This window comes from Heterodontus francisci, chromosome 6 (genome assembly GCF_036365525.1).
Source record: "Heterodontus francisci isolate sHetFra1 chromosome 6, sHetFra1.hap1, whole genome shotgun sequence".
NCBI lineage: Eukaryota > Metazoa > Chordata > Chondrichthyes > Heterodontiformes > Heterodontidae > Heterodontus > Heterodontus francisci.
Window position 1 is genome coordinate 7,938,425 of NC_090376.1, and position 17,433 is coordinate 7,955,857.

The window sequence follows — 17,433 nt, forward strand, 5'->3', positions numbered from 1 at the left end:
CTCAGTCATGAATGATTGGCCCCGTATCCTGAGACTGTGTCCCAGCCTCTCTACATCCTCCCCGCAGCTTACCTTTCCACCGAGCTTTGTATCATCAGCAAACTTAGATACATTGGTCTCTGTCTCCACAAAATCCAGGCTGGCCCTCCCAGTGCAGTACTGGGGGAGTGCTGCACTGTCAGAGGTAACATCTTTTGCATGAGACGTTAAACCCAGGCCTTGTCTCCCATGGCCGCTATTTCAAGGAAGTGTAGGGGAATTCTCCTCATACAGTCATGGTATTGCACATCACAGAAGGAAGCTGTTTGGCCCATCGAGCCTGTGCCAGCTCTTTCAAACAGCAAAATAAAAGCAAAATACTGCAGATGCTGGAAATCTGAAATAAAAACAGAAAGTGCTGGAAATACTCAGCAGGTCCGGCGGCATCTGTGGAGAGAGAAACTGAGTCAACGTTTCAGGTCAGTGACCCTTCATCAGACTCTGCTTCTCTCTCCACAAATGCTGCCTGACCTGCTGAGTATTTCCAGCATTTTCTGATTTCTTTCAAACAGCAATCCAGTTATTTGCATTTTCCCATATCCCTGCAATTTTTTTCTCCTTCAAGTAATTATCCAATTCCCTTTTTAAGGCTACTACTGAGTCTGTAACCAGCACCCTATAAGGCAGTGCATTCCAAATCCTAACCACTTGTTGTGTAAAACTAATTTTGGAGCATGTAGCCAATGTTTCTTTTGCCAGTTACCTTTAATCAGAGCCCTCTGGTTATCATCCCTTCAGCCTTTGGAAACAGTGTCTCTTTATTTACTCTATTTAAATATTTTATGATTTTAAATACCTCTATCAAATCTCCTCTTAGCCTTCTCTGCTAGACGGAGAACAACCTCAGCTTCTTCAGTCTAACCATGCAATTCCTCACCTAGCAACCATTCTAGTAAATCTCTTCTGTACCCTCTCCAAAATCTCATATCCTTCCTAAAGTGTGGTGTCCAGAATTGGACACAAAACTCCATCTGGAGCCGAACTAGTGTTTTGTAAAGGTTTAACATAACTCCCTGACTTTTTCACGCAATGCCTCGATTTATAATGCTCAGGATTCCATACGCTTTATTAACTGCTACCTTCAAAGATTTGTATACAAATACCTCCAGGTCTCTCTCACACCCCCTTTAAAAGTCTCTTGTGCCCTGGTTAATATTTATCCCTGGACCGACACCAAAAAACAGATTATCTGTTCATTTATTGCATTGCTGTTTCTGCGATCATGCTGATTTAGGGAGCAGTGACCAGTCACAGTGACCCTAAAGCCTTGTGGATTCAGGTGAGCTTGTTTGGCCAAAGACTGTTCTCTTGCCCTTAAAATTACCAGAGCTTCCCTTGTCTCCCAGGATGAATTGAATGCTCAACGTGAGCTCGAGGGACAGCACCTCATCTTTCGATTAGGCAATTTACAGCCTCCGGGATGCACCATTAATCAGAACCATTTTTTCTGACAGCAGCTGTTGGCAATGAATCCACTATTGCCATTTACACCTCCTCCAAACCAGTGGATCTCAAATCTTTTTTGGTTTTAAGACCTTCTTTTCAAATGGATTAGTAATCGCAGAGCCCCTAATTAAATTATAATACAGTATAATACTCATGATATGTAAAAAGGATTTCTATAATGCTTTTAAGAAAATGGGTATTTACTTACAGCTATCAGTGGGATGGGTGTTCCTGCTGCTTGCTGCACAAGATACAATATTTAAATACCTTTTTTAAAATTCCCCCCTCTTGAACAACGCTGAACTCACCTGGCGCCCACCCCCAGCCTTGGTCACTGTTCTCAGTGCTTCTCCACGTGTGGTCCCCTCCAAGGTGAGAAACCAGCCCATTCTGCACTGCACATTTGGTGACGGCAATCTGGTCCCACCACCAAACTCACACCAATCCCGCCTCCAGCCGTCGTTCAATTATTTTGCAGAGCCTCTGCACAGTCTCAATGGACTCTGAGGGGTCCACAGACCCCAATTTGAGAACCACTGTTCTGGACCCATCTTTTCTACCTTAATTGTCCCACTACCATCTCCTTTTAACTTGCATTATCATCTCTTTTGTCATTTGATCTCTCCCACCTTACATTCGTTACCAGCCCTTCCTTTCTGTTCCTCCCTCCCCTTCTCTCCCCTTCCCCCGCCGCTGTACTTGCTTAAAACCTGTTACCTCTCTAACGTTTTCCAGTTCTGATGAAAGGTCATCGAACTGTAACGTTAACTCTGTTTCTCTCTCCATGGATGCTGCCAGACCTGCTGAGTATTTGCAGCATTTTCCGTTTTTATTTCAGGTTTCCAGCATCCGCAGTATTTGGAATTGAACAGTGTCTGGTGCTACCTCAGAGTCCCTGTTAACAGCTGGTGAAACAGTTCACTGCTCCTGGTTACCAGCACAAGGAATCACTGGGTTAATGCATCCTCTAGTATTTTAATTGGTATCAGATTGTGACTGTGAGCTTCAGTAACTGCTGTAGGGGGTTTCTGTGGAGGGAAAGAGCCCTGTAATGGAACTTGCAATCCAGGCAGGCACTTCAGTGTACTCCTAAGGGACAGTGCTGCAGTGTCTACATGTAACATCCTCCAGATGAGTGGGTAGCAGTTCTGTTTGGTTGCGTTTTTTTTCTTGGCACGATCAACCTGAAATCGATGTAACCAGTGCAAAATATTGTGAAATTTTAAGCACAGGTTACGCTCAGCACAAGTCAAGATTCCACGATCTTTTGTGTTAGTTTCAAAAAATATCGCGCGAGAAACCGACACAACTGGCCACATCTCCAGGACGAATTAAATCACCATCAGGAATTTCAACTAATGGTATCCATTAGTGGGCTTCATCGCCTGACGTCTCCCCTGCCTCAGCTCATCAGCTGCTGAAATTCTCGTTCATGCTTTCATTACCTCTAGGCTTGACTGTTCCAACGCACTCCTGGCCGACCTCCCACATTCTACCCTCTGTAAACCCGAGGTCATCCAAAACGCTGCTGCCCACGTCCTAACTCGCACCAAGTCCCGTTCACCCATCAACCCTCTGCTCTCTGACCTTCATTGGCTTGCGCTTAAGCAATGCCTCAATTTTTAAATTCTCGTCCTTGTTTTCAGATGCCTCCATGGTCTCACCCCTCCCTATCTCTGATCTTCTCCAGCCCCACAACTCTCCGAGATCTCTGTGCTCCTCTGATTCTGGCCTCTTGTGTGTTCCTGATCATCATAGCTCCACCATTGGTGGCCATGTCTTCAGCTGCCTGGGCCCTAAGATCTGGATTCCTTCCCCAAACCTCTCCGCCTCTCTACCTCTCTTTCCTCCTTTCTTTGACCTCCTTGTCTCGAGAGACAATGGGTAAGTGCTTAGCGGTAATCAGTGGTTTGTGAAGCAGCGCCTGGAGTGGCTATAAAGGCCAATTCTAGAGTGACAGGCTCTTCCACAGGCGCTGCAGATAAAATTGGTTTTCGGGGCTGGTACACAGTTGGCTCTCCCCTTGCGTTTCTGTCTTTTTTCCTGCCAACTGTTAAGTCTCTTCGACTCGCCACTCTTTAGCCCCACCTTTATGGCTGTCCGCTAGCTCTGGCGATCACTGGCAACTGACTCCCACGACTTGTGGTCAATGCCGCAGGACTTCATGTCGCATTTGCAGACGTCTTTAAAGCGGAGACATGGACGGCCGGTGGGTCTGTTACCAGTGACGAGCTCGCTGTACAATGCGTCCTTGGGGATCCTGTCATCTTCCATACGGCTCACATGGCCAAGCCATCTCAAGCGCCACTGGCTCAGTCGTGTGTATAAGCTGGGGATGTTGACCTCGAGGACTTCTGTGTTGGAGATACGGTCCTGCCACCTGATGCCAAGGATTCTCTGGAGGCAGCGAAGATGGAATGAGTTGAGATGTTGCTGTTGGCTGATATACGTTGTCCAGGCCTCGCTGCCGTAGAGCAAGGTACTGAGGACACAGGCTTGAAACACTCGGATTTTTGTGTTCCGTGTCAGTGCGCCATTTTCCCACACCCTCTTGGCCAGTCTGGACATAGCAGCGGACGCCTTTCCCATGCGCTTGTTGATTTCTGCTTCGAGAGACAGGTTGCTGGTAATAGTTGAGCCTAGGTAGGTGAACTCTTGAACCACTTCGAGAGTGTGGTCGCCGATATTGGATGAAGCATTTCTGACGCCCTGTCCCATGATGTTCATTTTCTTGAGGCTGATGGTTAGGCCAAATTTGTTGCAGGCAGCCGCAAACCTGTCGATGAGACTCTGCAGACACTTTCTTCCTTTCCTCCTTTAAGGTGCTAGTTAAAACCTACTTTTTTGCCCAAGCTTTTGGCCATCTGCCAAAATAAAGAAAGCATTTCCAACAATCTTCAGCCAGAAGTGCCGAGTTGATGATCCATCTCGGCCTCCTCCTGAAGTCCCCAACATCACAGATGCCAGACTTCAGCCAATTCGATTCACTCCGCGTGATATCAAGAAACATCTGAAGGCACTGGATACTGCAAAGGCTATGGACCCTGACAATATTCCGGCAATAGTACTGAAGACCTGTGCTCCAGAACTTGCCATGCCCCTATCCAAGCTGTTCCAGTACAGCTACAACACTGGCATCTACCCTGCAATGTGGAAAATTGCCCAGGTATGTCCTGTATACAAAAAGCAGGACAAGTCCAACCCGGCCAATTACCGCCCCATCAGCCTACTCTCAATCATCAGTAAAGTGATGGAAGGTGTCATCAACAGTGCCAGCAAGCAGCACTTGCTTAACAATAACCTGCTCAGTGACGCTCAGTTTGTGTTCCGCCAGGGCCACTCAGCTCCTGACCTCATTACAGCCTTGGTTCAAACGAAGACAAAAGAGCTGAACTCAAGAGGTGAGGTGAGAATGACTGCCCTTGACATCAAGGCAGCATTGACCGAGTATGGCATCAAGGAGCCCTACCCTAGCAAAACTAAGGTCAATGAGAATCAGGGGGAAAACCCTCCACTGGTTGGAGTCATACCTGGCGCAAAGGAAGGTGGTTGTGGTTGTTGGAGGTCAATCATCTGAACTCCATCACATCACTGCAAGAGTTCCTCAGGGTAGTGTCCTAGGCCCAACCATCTTCAGCTGCTTCATCAATGACCTTCCTTCAATCATAAGGTCAGAAGTGAGGATGTTCGCTGATGATTGCACAATGTTCAGCATTCGCGGCACCTCAGATACTGAAGCAGTCCGTGTAGAAATGCAGCAAGGCTTGGACAATATCCAGGCTTGGGCTGATAAGTGGCAAGTAACATTTGTGCCACACAAGTGCCAGGCAATGACCATCTCCAACAAGAGAGAATCTAATCACCTCCCCTTGACATTCAATGGCATTACCATCGCTGAATCCTCCACGATTAGCATCCTTGGGGTTACCATTGACCAGAAACTAAACTGGAGTAGCCATATAAATACTGTGGCTACAAGAGCAGGTCAGAGGCTAGGAATCCTGCAGCGAGTAACTCACCTCCTGTCTCCCCAAAGCCTGTCCACCATCTACAAGGCAGAAGTCAAGAGTGTGATGGAATACTCTCCACTTGCCTGGATGGGTGCAGCTCTAACAACATCAAGAAGCTCGATACCATCCAGAACAAAGCAGCCCGCTTGATTGGCACCCCATCCACAAACATTCACTCCCTCCACCACCGACGCACAGTTGCAGCAGTGTGTACCATCTACAAGATGCACTGCAGCAACGCACCAAGGCTCCTTAGATAACATCTTCCAAACCCGTGACCTCTACCAACTAGAAGGACAAGGGCAGCAGATGCATGGGAACACCACCACCTGCAAGTTCCCTTCCAAGTCACACACCATCCTGACTTGGAACTATATCGCCGTTCCTTCACTGTCGCTGGGTCAAAATCCTGGAACTCCCTTCCTAACAGCACTGTGGGTCTATCTACCCCACATGGACTGCAGCGGTTCAAGAAGGCAGCTCAACACCACCTTCTCAAGGGCAATTAGGGATGGGCAATAAATGCAGCGACGCCCATATCCCATGAATGAATTTTTTAAAATCATCTTATGTGGCTCACTGTCAAATTTACTTCTCACCCTCCTGTGAAGTGCCTTGGGATGTTTTATCAAATTGAAGGCACTATATAAATGTATATTTTTGTTGGTGGTGTTGGAGGTTCCAAAAATTAAGCTGGAACTTTTGGGCACGAGGACAATAATAGATATGTTTTAAAAGCTCTTGAAAGTATTTAATTTTATAATTTACTAAGAAACTGACTACCATGCCCCAATCTAACTTGTAAGTAGTCATTATAAGTTATTTTCTGTATTTTGAAATCGGGTAACTTACAGATGGTGAATTGACAAATCTGATTTAAAATCCATTTTCAGCTGCACTACTCATACTTTACCCGGTTACCAATCTTAAATATGTCAAGGAATATGTTTCAAAGCAACTATTTTTTAAATTTAAAATCACCTTTTAAAATACCATCCAATCTTTGTGGTTCATGGTAGATTTCCTATCTGGTGATATGCAAATGAGTTTGAGCGGAAACACAAAGCAAAAAAGACCTCTCTAAACGAATGCAAATCTGGGCATAATTTGGATAACTGATTGTGTGCAAGCCATGAACACTATCCTGTGATGTTAAACCGATTCCCTGTCTCAGTTATTCTGCTGATCCAACTGGTCGTCCAGTTTAAGCATAGAAAATAGGAGCAGGAGTAGGCCATTCAGCCCTTCGGGCCTGCTCCGCCATTCAAAAAAGATCATGATTGATTGTCTCGTTCAGTACCCTTGTTCCCACTTTCTACCCATATCCCTTGATCAAGGGTACTTCTTTTTGTATCCCAGCCAATACTAACCTCCCCACTCTCATAGCTGCCAAAAATAGATTCCTTCATCTCATTGCTGCTTGCGGGATCTTTCTGTGTGCAAAGCGATTGTGACAGCTTGCTGTTTAGATCCAGTAATCGTGTCGAAAAATTATTAACCACATGTGAATTGATTTGAGACATCTCTGAGAGATGGTGCACAGCATTAAAGGAAGCATGCATTTCTATAGCGCCTTTTATCACCTGAGGATGTCTCAGAGCGCATCACCACCAATGAAGTATTTTTGAAGTGTAGTCACTGTTGTAATGTGGGAAAAAAGGCAGACAATTTGCGCACAGCAGGATCCCACAAACAGCAATGTGGTAATGACCAGATCATCTGTTTCAGCGATGTTGGTTGTGGGAAAAATATTGGCCCCAGGACAACAGGGATTACTCCCTCTTGCTCTAGTGGGATCTTGCATGTCCACCTGAGAGGACAGAGAGGGCCTCAGTTTAACATCTCACCTGAAAAATGGCAGCTCCGACTGCACAGCACTCCCTCACTACAGCACTGGGGTTGTCAGCCTCAAATTATGTGCTGAAAAGTCTCTGGAGTGGGACTCGAAACCACAGAGAAGAGGGCCATTCACTGAGCCATGGCTGACACTATGAATGCAAGTCTTAAGAAGCATTACTGTTAACAATCAGCACTGGATAGTGATAAGTATTCTCTCTCCTTCTACAGATGGCGTCGTCTTGGTTGATCCAGAATATCTGAAGGAAAGGAAAGGTAGGGATTGGGGAAACTTCTCTGACAGACATGGAGATTTCTGTTCGGTGACCCACTCTGAGACACACAAATGTGTAACATTCTACGGGATACGGTAGCTCCCGTGCGATGGGGAGCAACAGGTTCAGGGGTAGAGATGTCAGGTTAGACAAAAATTCTGATGTTTTGCTTGAATCGCTTTGAAGATCAGCAAATCTTTATACAGAGTGATCCCGCAGGAGACGACATCAGTGGTTAGATAGGGGAGAGTGGACATGGGCTGTAAGTGATTAAATGGGTGCGTAGAGTCAGTGATCGGGGAAAGTGTACATGGCTGTGGGAGGGGAGTGAAAGGGTGGGTAGAGTCAGTGATACGGCAGTGTTTAAATGCGATGTGGGAGGGGATTAAATGGGTGAGTGATGTCTTTGAGAGGGAATGGAAGACCAAAGATTGGATTGGAGGGATTGAAGAAAAGACAAACATAATGTCACAATTATTCAGCTTTGTCGCAACACCTAAATCCCAAGATGCCTTGAACATAGAACATTACAGCGCAGTACAGGCCCTTCGGCCCTCGATGTTGCGCCGACCTGTGAAACCATCTGACCTACACTATTCCATTTTCATCCATATGTCTATCCAATGACCACTTAAATGCCCTTAAAGTTGGCGAGTCTACTACTGTTACAGGCAGGGCGTTCCACGCCCCTACTACTCTCTGAGTAAAGAAACTACCTCTGACATCTGTCCTATATCTATCACTCTTCAACTTAAAGCTATGTCCCCTCGTGTTTGCCATCACCATCCGAGGAAAAAGACTCTCACTATCCACCCTATCTAACCCTCTGATTATCTTATATGACTCTATTAAGTCACCTCTTCTCCTCCTTCTCTCTAACAAAAACAACCTCAAGTCCCTCAGCCTTTCCTCGTAAGACCTTCCCTCCATACCAGGCAAAATCCTAGTAAATCTCCTCTGCACCCTTTCCAAAGCTTCCACATCCTTCCTATAATGAGGTGACCAGAACTGCACGCAATACTCCAGGTGCGGCCGCACCAGAGTTTTGTACAGCTGCAGCATGACCTCGTGGCTCCGAAACTCGATCCCCCTACTAATAAAAGCTAACACACCACATGCCTTCTTAACAGCCCTATTAACCTGGGTGGCAACTTTCAGGGATTTATGTACCTGGACACCAAGATCTCTCTGCTCATCTACACTACCAAGAATCTTCCCATTAGCCCAGTACTCTGCATTCCTGTTACTCCTTCCAAAGTGAATCACCTCACACTTTTCCGCATTAAACTCCATTTGCCATCTCTCAGCCCAGCTCTGCAGCCTATCTATGTCCCTCTGCAACCTACAACATCCTTCGGCACTATCCACAACTCCACCGACCTTAGTGTCATCCGCAAATTTACTAACCCACCCTTCTACACCCTCATCCAGGTCATTTATAAAAATGACAAATAGCAGTGGCCCCAAAACAGATCCTTGCGGTACACCACTGGTAACTAAACTCCAGGATGAACATTTGCCATCAACCACCACCCTCTGTCTTCTTTCAGCTAGCCAATTTCTGATCCAAAGCACTAAATCACCTTCAACCCCATACTTCCGTATTTTCTGCAATAGCCTACCGTGGGGAACCTTATCAAACGCCTTACTGAAATCCATATACACCACATCCACGGCTTTACCCTCATCCACCTGTTTGGTCACCTTCTCTAAAAACTCAATAAGGTTTGTGAGGCACGACCTACCCTTCACAAAACCGTGCTGACTATCGCTAATGAACTTATTCTTTTCAAGATGATTATAAATCCTGTCTCTTATAACCTTTTCCAACATTTTACCCACAACCGAAGTAAGGCTCACAGGTCTACAATTACCAGGGCTGTCTCTACTCCCCTTCTTGAACAAGGGGACAACATTTGCTATCCTCCAGTCTTCCGGCACTATTCCTGTCGACAATGACGACATAAAGATCAAGGATAAAGGCTCTGCAATCTCCTCCCTGGCTTCCCAGAGAATCCTAGGATAAATCCCATCTGGCCCAGGGGACTTATCTATTTTCACACTTTCCAAAATTGCTAACACCTCCTCCTTGTGAACCTCAATCCCATCTAGCCTAGTAGTCTGCATCTCAGTATTCTCCTCGACAACATTTTCTTTCTCTACTGTAAATACTGACGAAAAATATTCATTTAATGCTTCCCCTATCTCCTCTGATTCCACACACAACTTCCCACTGCTATCCTTGATTGGCCCTAATCTAACTGTAGTCATTCTTTTATTCCTGATATACCTATAGAAAGCCTTAGGGTTTTCCTTGATCCTATCCGCCAATGACTTCTCGTGTCCTCTCCTCGCTCTTCTTAGCTCTCTCTTTAGATCCTTCCTTGAAGACACATTCTCACCATTTTCTGCCCAGAAATGGCTCCCAGTCAGAGATATTGATCCAGCCCCATTTGCAGATGGATATTGTAACCAGCTGATAGATCTCTCCCATGTTCACAGTGTTTGTCACCTTAACCTGCGCCTTCCGATATGGTCGGGAAGATTTGGACGTGTTGGGATTGACCTTTAGGAAGGATCTCTTTGTCGCCAACGTCCAAGCTTTCCCACCGATAGCCGAGGAGAAGAAACCCTTGACCCGTCTTCAGGAACGCTTGATCAAAAAACTGGGAGAACATGCTTATCCCTTCACATTCGAGGTTAGTCCCCTGACCTTCAGATTGTAATACCAAGGGCAGAATTTATTACAGAGATAACAATGTAAAATGTATATGAGGCTCTATCTTTATTTCATAATTATACTAGTATTATTCGAGAGCAACAACAATTTGTACTTATATAGCGCCTTTAACATAGTAAAAAGTCTCAAGGTGCTTCACAGGAGTCTTATCAAACAAAATGTTGACATCAAGTCACAAAAGCAGATATTAGGACAGATGATCAAAAGCTTGGTCAAACAGGCAGGTCTTAAGTATCATCTTAAAAGGAGGAGAGAGGCAGAGAGGTTTAGGGAGGGAATTCCAGAGCTTAGGGCCTTGGCAGCTGAAGGTATTGCCTCCAATGATGGAGTGATTAAAATTGGGGATATGCAAGAGGCCAGAATTGGAGGAGCACAGAGATCTCGGAGGGTTGTAGGAGTGGAGGAGGTTACAGAGAAACGGAGAGGGTGAGCAGGCCGTGGAAGTGTAATATTACTTGTCCCCTTGGTGTGTGAACTATTGTAAGATTCACAGGATGACAAGTAAAATCCAAAAAAACATGGGGTTTTGTTATAACTTAACTGGAACATATACATATAAACAGTTACTGCATGAGCCATATCTAAACACATCTCACTCTGTCGGGCGGGCTACACCCACAACTACCTGGTCATGTGTGACGCGACATCACTTTCTCTGGTGATCATCACTTACAGTTTCTTAAGGTGGTCCACTCTTCAGGTGCTTCCACAACAGGAAGGATTTGAAAAGGATGAGAATTTGAAAATCAAGGCGATGCCTTCTCTTTCCTGACAGTTCCATTTATTGTTGTCATAAGTACCAAGATATGTAGTGAAATGCAATGTATTGCATTTGTACTCCTTATTGAAACTAAATTGTTGTTGTTGAGAAAGACAAACTGAATCTGAGGTGATTTAATGGACTAACGCTTCTGATTTCTGGATGCTGCTTTTGCAGCAGTGAGTGTTGGCACATCTGAACCTGCTGATGTGTATGCGTCACTTATCAGCCGGTTGTGTTGCCTGAGAAAGGGAGCTGACTGTTCTCGGAGGCTCAGCAAGGATTGTGCTGCTCCTGATTGTAAAATTTTCATTTGTTTTTTTCAGATTCCTCCCAATCTGCCTTGTTCAGTCACTTTGCAGCCAGGACCCGAAGACACAGGGAAGGTATAGCTCTGATCCTCCCTGCAGTTTATTGCTTCTTTCTTTCCTCCTCTTTCTTTATCTTCGCTTTTTTCCTTTGCCCCACTTCTCTTCTCTTCTCTCTCTCCCTCTTCTCTCACCTTTGCTTTCTCACTCATTCACTGCCTCTCTCTTTCATTGGTTCATCTTATTCAAGTCTTTTGTTCGCGGAAAGAAACAGAAGATATTTGCTAGGCAATTCAAGAACATCTCCCCAAATCCCTCAATCCCAACTACACCCCTACCTTCTCCCCATATTCCTCAATCCCAACTACACCCCTACCTTCTCCCCATATTCCTCAATCCCAACTACACCCCTACCTTCTCCCCATATTCCTCAATCCAACCTACACCCCTACCCTCTCCCCATATTCCTCAATCCCTCCCACCCACCCACCTTCTCCCCATATCCCTCAATTCCACCCACTCACCTTCTCCCATATCCTTCAATCCCACCCACCTACCCATTTCCCACAGGCGCACCCATCCATCTTCTCATCTTATCCCATAATCCCTCCTTCTCACCACCTCCCTCAGCTCCAACAAGCTTCTCAGAACCTGTCCTTAACTTGATGCATACATTACATAAAATATAACCAAGAAACACTTTCATAATTCCATCCTTCTCCCTCCTGGAAATAAAGCCCCAGCCTGTTCTTTCCTGATTATTTCAACCTCTCAGTTCCGGTAAATCTCCATGTAAATCTTTTTGGCACCTTCTCCGATGTCTCAATAACCTTTTCTTAACATGGTGACCAGAACTACTCCAAGTGTGGTCTAACCAAAGTTCTATTAAGTTTAACATCACGTCCTTGCTTTTCAATTCATTCCCTCTGGAAATGAATCCCAGTGCTCTGTTTGCTTTTTTGTGGCTTTATGAATCTGCATCACTATTTTTAATAATTTATGTATCTGTACCCCCTGATCCCTCTGTTCTTCTACCCCATTCAGACGGTTATTATCCAAATAGTATGTGGCCTCCTTATTCTTCCGAACAACATGCACCACCTCACACTTATCTAACTTGGAATGAATTTGTTATTTACATTTGCCTATTCTGTAAGTTTATTGGCCTCATATTTTCTTGCAGTCCTTCTCTGTATTAACTCCAACCCTCTAACTTGGTGTCAGCCACAAATTTGGAAATCGTTCTTTTTATTGTTGAGTGCAAATGGTTTACGTCATGGAGTGACAGTCATTTGGCTCATGCCACTCTCAGTAGGGCAATCCAGTCACTCCCATTCCCTACTTGATCCCAAAGCCCTGCAGGTTTATTTCCTTCAAGTGTCCATCCAATTTCCTTTTGAAATCATTGATCGTCTCCACTTCCACCACCCTCGTAGGCAGTGAGTTCCAGGTCATTACCACTCGCTGTGTAAAAAAGTTCTTGCTCACATTCCCCCTGCATCTCTTGCCCAAAACCTTTAATCTGTGTCCTTGTACCATCAGTTAATGGGAACAGATGTTCTTTGTCTACCTTATCCAAGCCTGTAATAACCTTGTACACCTCTGTCAAATCTCCCCTCAATCTCCTTTGCTCCAAGGAGAACAACCCCATCTTCTTCAACCTAACCTTGTAGCTAAAGTCCCCCCATCCCTGGACCATTCTGGTAAATCTCCTCTTCACCCTCTCAAGGACCCTCACATCCTTCCTGAAGTGTGGTAACCAGAACTGGATGCAATAGTTTAACTGTGGCCTAACCAGAGCTTTATAAAGGTTTAGCATAACTTCCCTGCTTTTGCACTCAATGCCTCCATTTATGAAGCCCAAGATCCCATGTGCTTTGCTAATCACTCTCTCAATATGTCCCGCCACCTTCAAAGATCAATGCACATGCACCCCCAGGTCTCTCTGTTCCTGCACACTCTTTAGAACGGTGTTATTAAGCATATATTGCCTCTCCCTATCTCTTCTGCCAAAATGCATCACCTCACACTTCTCTCTATTAGATTCCATGTAAATGCTGGTCCTGGCACCAATTCATGCCTTTCTAAAGGAATCAGCCCCTGTACGGATTGGGAATGATGATCCCTCTTCACTCTCATTGCCCTGGTCACACGAACAGACTGTCTTGTTGCATTTGCTTTGAACGTAGCTTCCATCTGCTTATATTCACTGGGAGTTTCCCTCTCTATCTTCTCAAGGCTTGTGGTGTGGACTTTGAGGTGAAAACATTCTGCGCTGAAAACCTGGAAGAGAAAATTCACAAAAGGTACAGCCCTCTTTTCTTCATTCGCTGTGAAAAAGGAAACCAGGGGGCAAGATGTAAAGGAAGGTGCTGATTGGCTCTCACTCATTGTTCCGCCTAGCAACTGAATGTTCAAATAAACCCACACTATGGGAAGCAGTGGCATCGTAAATGGACAGGAGAGACAGCCCACAGGGACTCAGTCCCCTCCCTACCATTTACATAGGTCTCCTTCTTTGCTGTCAGATTCTATCGACTCATCGTCCCTATGCTGACTCTTTGAAAGAGCTATCCAATTAATCCCACTCCCCCCTGCCATTCCCTGTAATCCTGCAAATTTATCCTCTTCAGGTCCATGTCTAATTGCCTTTTGAAAATTCCTTTGGAATCTGATTTCACCTCCCGAGCCGGCAGTGCGTTCCAAATCTTAACAACTGTCGGAGTGAAGACAATTGTTCTCATTTCCCCTCTAGTTCTTTACCAATCATTTGAAATGTATGGCCTCTTGTTACCCACCCACTTGCCAGAGGTAACAGTTTATTTAATTCTTTCATGGGTTGCTGACATCGCTGGCCAGGTCGGCATTTATTGCCCATCTCTACTTGCCCTTGAGAAGGTGGTGGTGAGCTGCAGTCCATCTGGTGCAGGTACACCCACAGTGCTGTTAAGGAGGGAGTTCCAGGCTTTTGACCCATTGACAGTGAAGGAATGATGATATAGTTCTAAGTCAGGTTGGTGTCTGGCTTGGAGGGGAACTTGCAGGTGGTGGTGTTCTCATGCATCTGCTGCCCTTGTCCTTCTAGGTGGTAGAGGTCGCGAGTTTGGAAGGTGCTGTCAATGGAGCCTTGGTGAGTTGCTGCAGTGCATCTTGTAGATGGTACACACTGCTGCCACAGTGCACTGGTGATGAAGGGGGTGAATGTTTAAGGTGGTGGATGGCTGCCGATCAAGTGGGCTGCTTGTCTTGGATGGTGTCGAGTATCTTGAGTGTTGTTGGAGCTGCAACCATCCAGGCAAGTGGAGAGTATTCCATCGCACTAATGACTTGTGCCTTGTAGATGGTGGACAGGCTTTGAGGAGTCAAGAGGTGAGTTACCCACCACAATAACATTTGCGCCACACAAGTGCCAGGCAATGGCCATCTCCAACAAGAGACAATCTAACCATCTCCCCTTGACATTTAATGACATTACAATCACTGAATCCCCCACTATCAACATCCTGGGGCTTACCATTTACCAGAAACTGAATTGGAGTAGCCATACAAATACTGTGGCTTCAAGAGCAGGTCAGAGGCTAGGCATCCTGCGGTGAGTAACTCACCTCCTGACTCCTCAAAGCCTGTCCACCATCTACAAGACACAAGTCAGGAGTGTGATGGAATACTCTCCACTTGCCTGGATGGGTGCAGCTGCAACAACACTCAAGAAGCTCGACACCATCCAGGACAAAGCAGCCCGCTTGATTGGCACCCCATCGACAAGCTTTCACTCCCTCCACCACTGACGCACAGTGGCAGCAGTGTGTACCATCTACAAGATGCACTGCAGCAACTCACCAAGGCTCCTTAGACAGCACCTTCCAAACCCGCAACCTCTACCACCTAGAAAGACAAGGGCAGCGGATGCATGGGAACACCACCACCTGCAAGTTCCCCTCCAAGTCATATACCATCCTGACTTGGAACTATATCGCCGTTCCCTCACTGTTGCTGGGTCAAAATCCTGGAACTCCCTTCCTAACAGCACTGTGAGTGTTTCTACCCCACATGGACTGCAGCAGTTCAAGAAGGCAGCTCACCACCACCTTCTGAAGGGCAATTAGGGATGGGCAATAAATGCTGGCCTGGCCAGTGACGCCCACATCCCTTGAATGAATAAAAGAAAAAAAATTCCCAGCCTCTGACCTGCTCTTGTAGCCACAGTATTTATCTGGTTAGCCCAGTTCAGTTTCTGGTCAGTGGTGACCCCCAGGATGTTGATGGTGGGGTTTCAGCGATGGTAATGCAGTTGAATGTCAGGTGGTTAGATTCTCTCTTGTTTGAGATGGTCATTGACTAGCACCTGTGTGGTTTGAAGTTACTTGCCACTTATCAGCCCAAGCCTGGATAAGTCCAGGTCTTACTGCATCTGGACACGGGCTGCTTCAGTATCAGAGGAGTCGCGAATGGTGCTGAACATTGTGCAATCATCAACGAACATCCCCACTTTTGACTTTATGATGGAGGCAATGTCATTGTTGAAGCAGCTGAAAATATTTGGGCCTAGCACACTGCCCTGAGGAACTCCTGCAGTGATGTCCTGGGGCTGAGATGATTAACCTCCAGCTGTCACAACCATCTTCCTTTGCGCTAGGTATGACTCCAACCAGCAGGGAGTTTTCCCCCGATTCCCATTGACTCCAGTTTTGTTAGGGTTCTTTGATGCCATACTCGGTCAAATGCTGCCTTGATGTCAAGGGCAGTCACTCTCACCTCACCTCTTGAGTTCAGCTCTTTTGTCCATGTTTGGACCAAGGCTGTAATGAGGTCAGGAACTGAGTGGCCCTGGCGGAACCCAAACTGAGCGTCACTGAGCAGGTTGCCGTTGTTGGCACTTGATAGCACTGTAGGGAACTTCCCGGCTGTAGTACTGAAGACTTGCACTCCAGAACTTGCCAGGCCCATAGCCAAGCTGTTCCAGTACTGCTACTACACTGGCACCAAATGACAATATGGAAAATTGCCCAGGTATGTCCTGTCCATAAAAAAAAAAGGACAAATCCAACCTGGCCAATTACTGCCCTATCGCTTACTCTTGATCATCTGCAAAGTGATGGAAGGTGTCACCTACAGTGCTATCAAGTGCCAACAACGGCAACCTGCTCAGTGACGCTCAGTTTGGGTTCCGCCAGGGCCACTCAGTTCCTGACCTCATTACAGCCTTGGTCCAAACATGGACAAAAGAGCTGAACTCAAGAGGTGAGGTGAGAGTGACTGCCCTTGACATCAAGGCAGCATTTGACCTAGTATGGCATCAAAGAACTGGCAAGTTCTGGAGTGCAAGTCTTCAGTACTACAGCGGGGTTTACCCAGGGCCATAGCCTTCTCTGTATCCAGTGCCTTCAGCTGTTTCTTGATATCGTGTGCAGTGAATCAGATTTGCTGAAGACTGGCATCTGTGATGGTGGAGACTTCAGGAGGAGGCCGAGATGGATCATCCACGCGACACTTCTGGCTGAAGATTGTTGCAAATGCTTCTGCCTTATCTTTCGCATTGATGTGCTGGGCTTCCCCATCATTGAGGATGGGGATATTTGTGGAGCCTCCTCCTCCAGTTGGTTGTTTAATTTTCCACTACCATTCACGACTGGATGTGGCAGGAGTGCAGAACTTTGATCTGATTGTTGGTTGTGGGATCACTCAGTCCCATCTAATACTTGGCTACCAGACCCGAACCCGACTAGACCCGCCAATGTGTCGGGTACCTGTCTGGCGGGTCTATATTCTGAGTCCAGCATTCGGGGTCGGGTCGGGCTGGACGGTGCTGCCTCCGGTAAATCATGGGATCAGGCTTACCCATGATTCCCCACAACTCCATCTGCAGGAATAGCCTGCTGCCGGAACGGATGAAGGATTGTGGGTCAGGCGCGAAAAAAGTTCAAGGACTTGGGCTCAGGTTGGGTTTGGGTTGGCTGTGGTCGGGTCGTGCCAGTGCCTGGGTCGGGTCGGGCCTGGGTCGGGTTTAAATTTTATACCC

The 17,433-nt window shown here is 46.3% G+C and overlaps 1 protein-coding gene across 1 annotated transcript in view; it reads left to right on the plus strand.

Annotated features, from left to right (window-relative positions):
• The window catches only part of arrb1 (arrestin, beta 1), a 114,918-nt gene that overhangs the window by 85,481 nt on the left and 12,004 nt on the right, over positions 1-17,433 (plus strand). The window contains exons 4-7 of the mRNA XM_068033050.1: positions 7,563-7,607; positions 10,109-10,305; positions 11,433-11,492; positions 13,653-13,720. Of these exons, the coding sequence (XP_067889151.1) occupies positions 7,563-7,607; positions 10,109-10,305; positions 11,433-11,492; positions 13,653-13,720 (370 nt within the window). The remainder of the gene's footprint in view (positions 1-7,562; positions 7,608-10,108; positions 10,306-11,432; positions 11,493-13,652; positions 13,721-17,433) is intronic.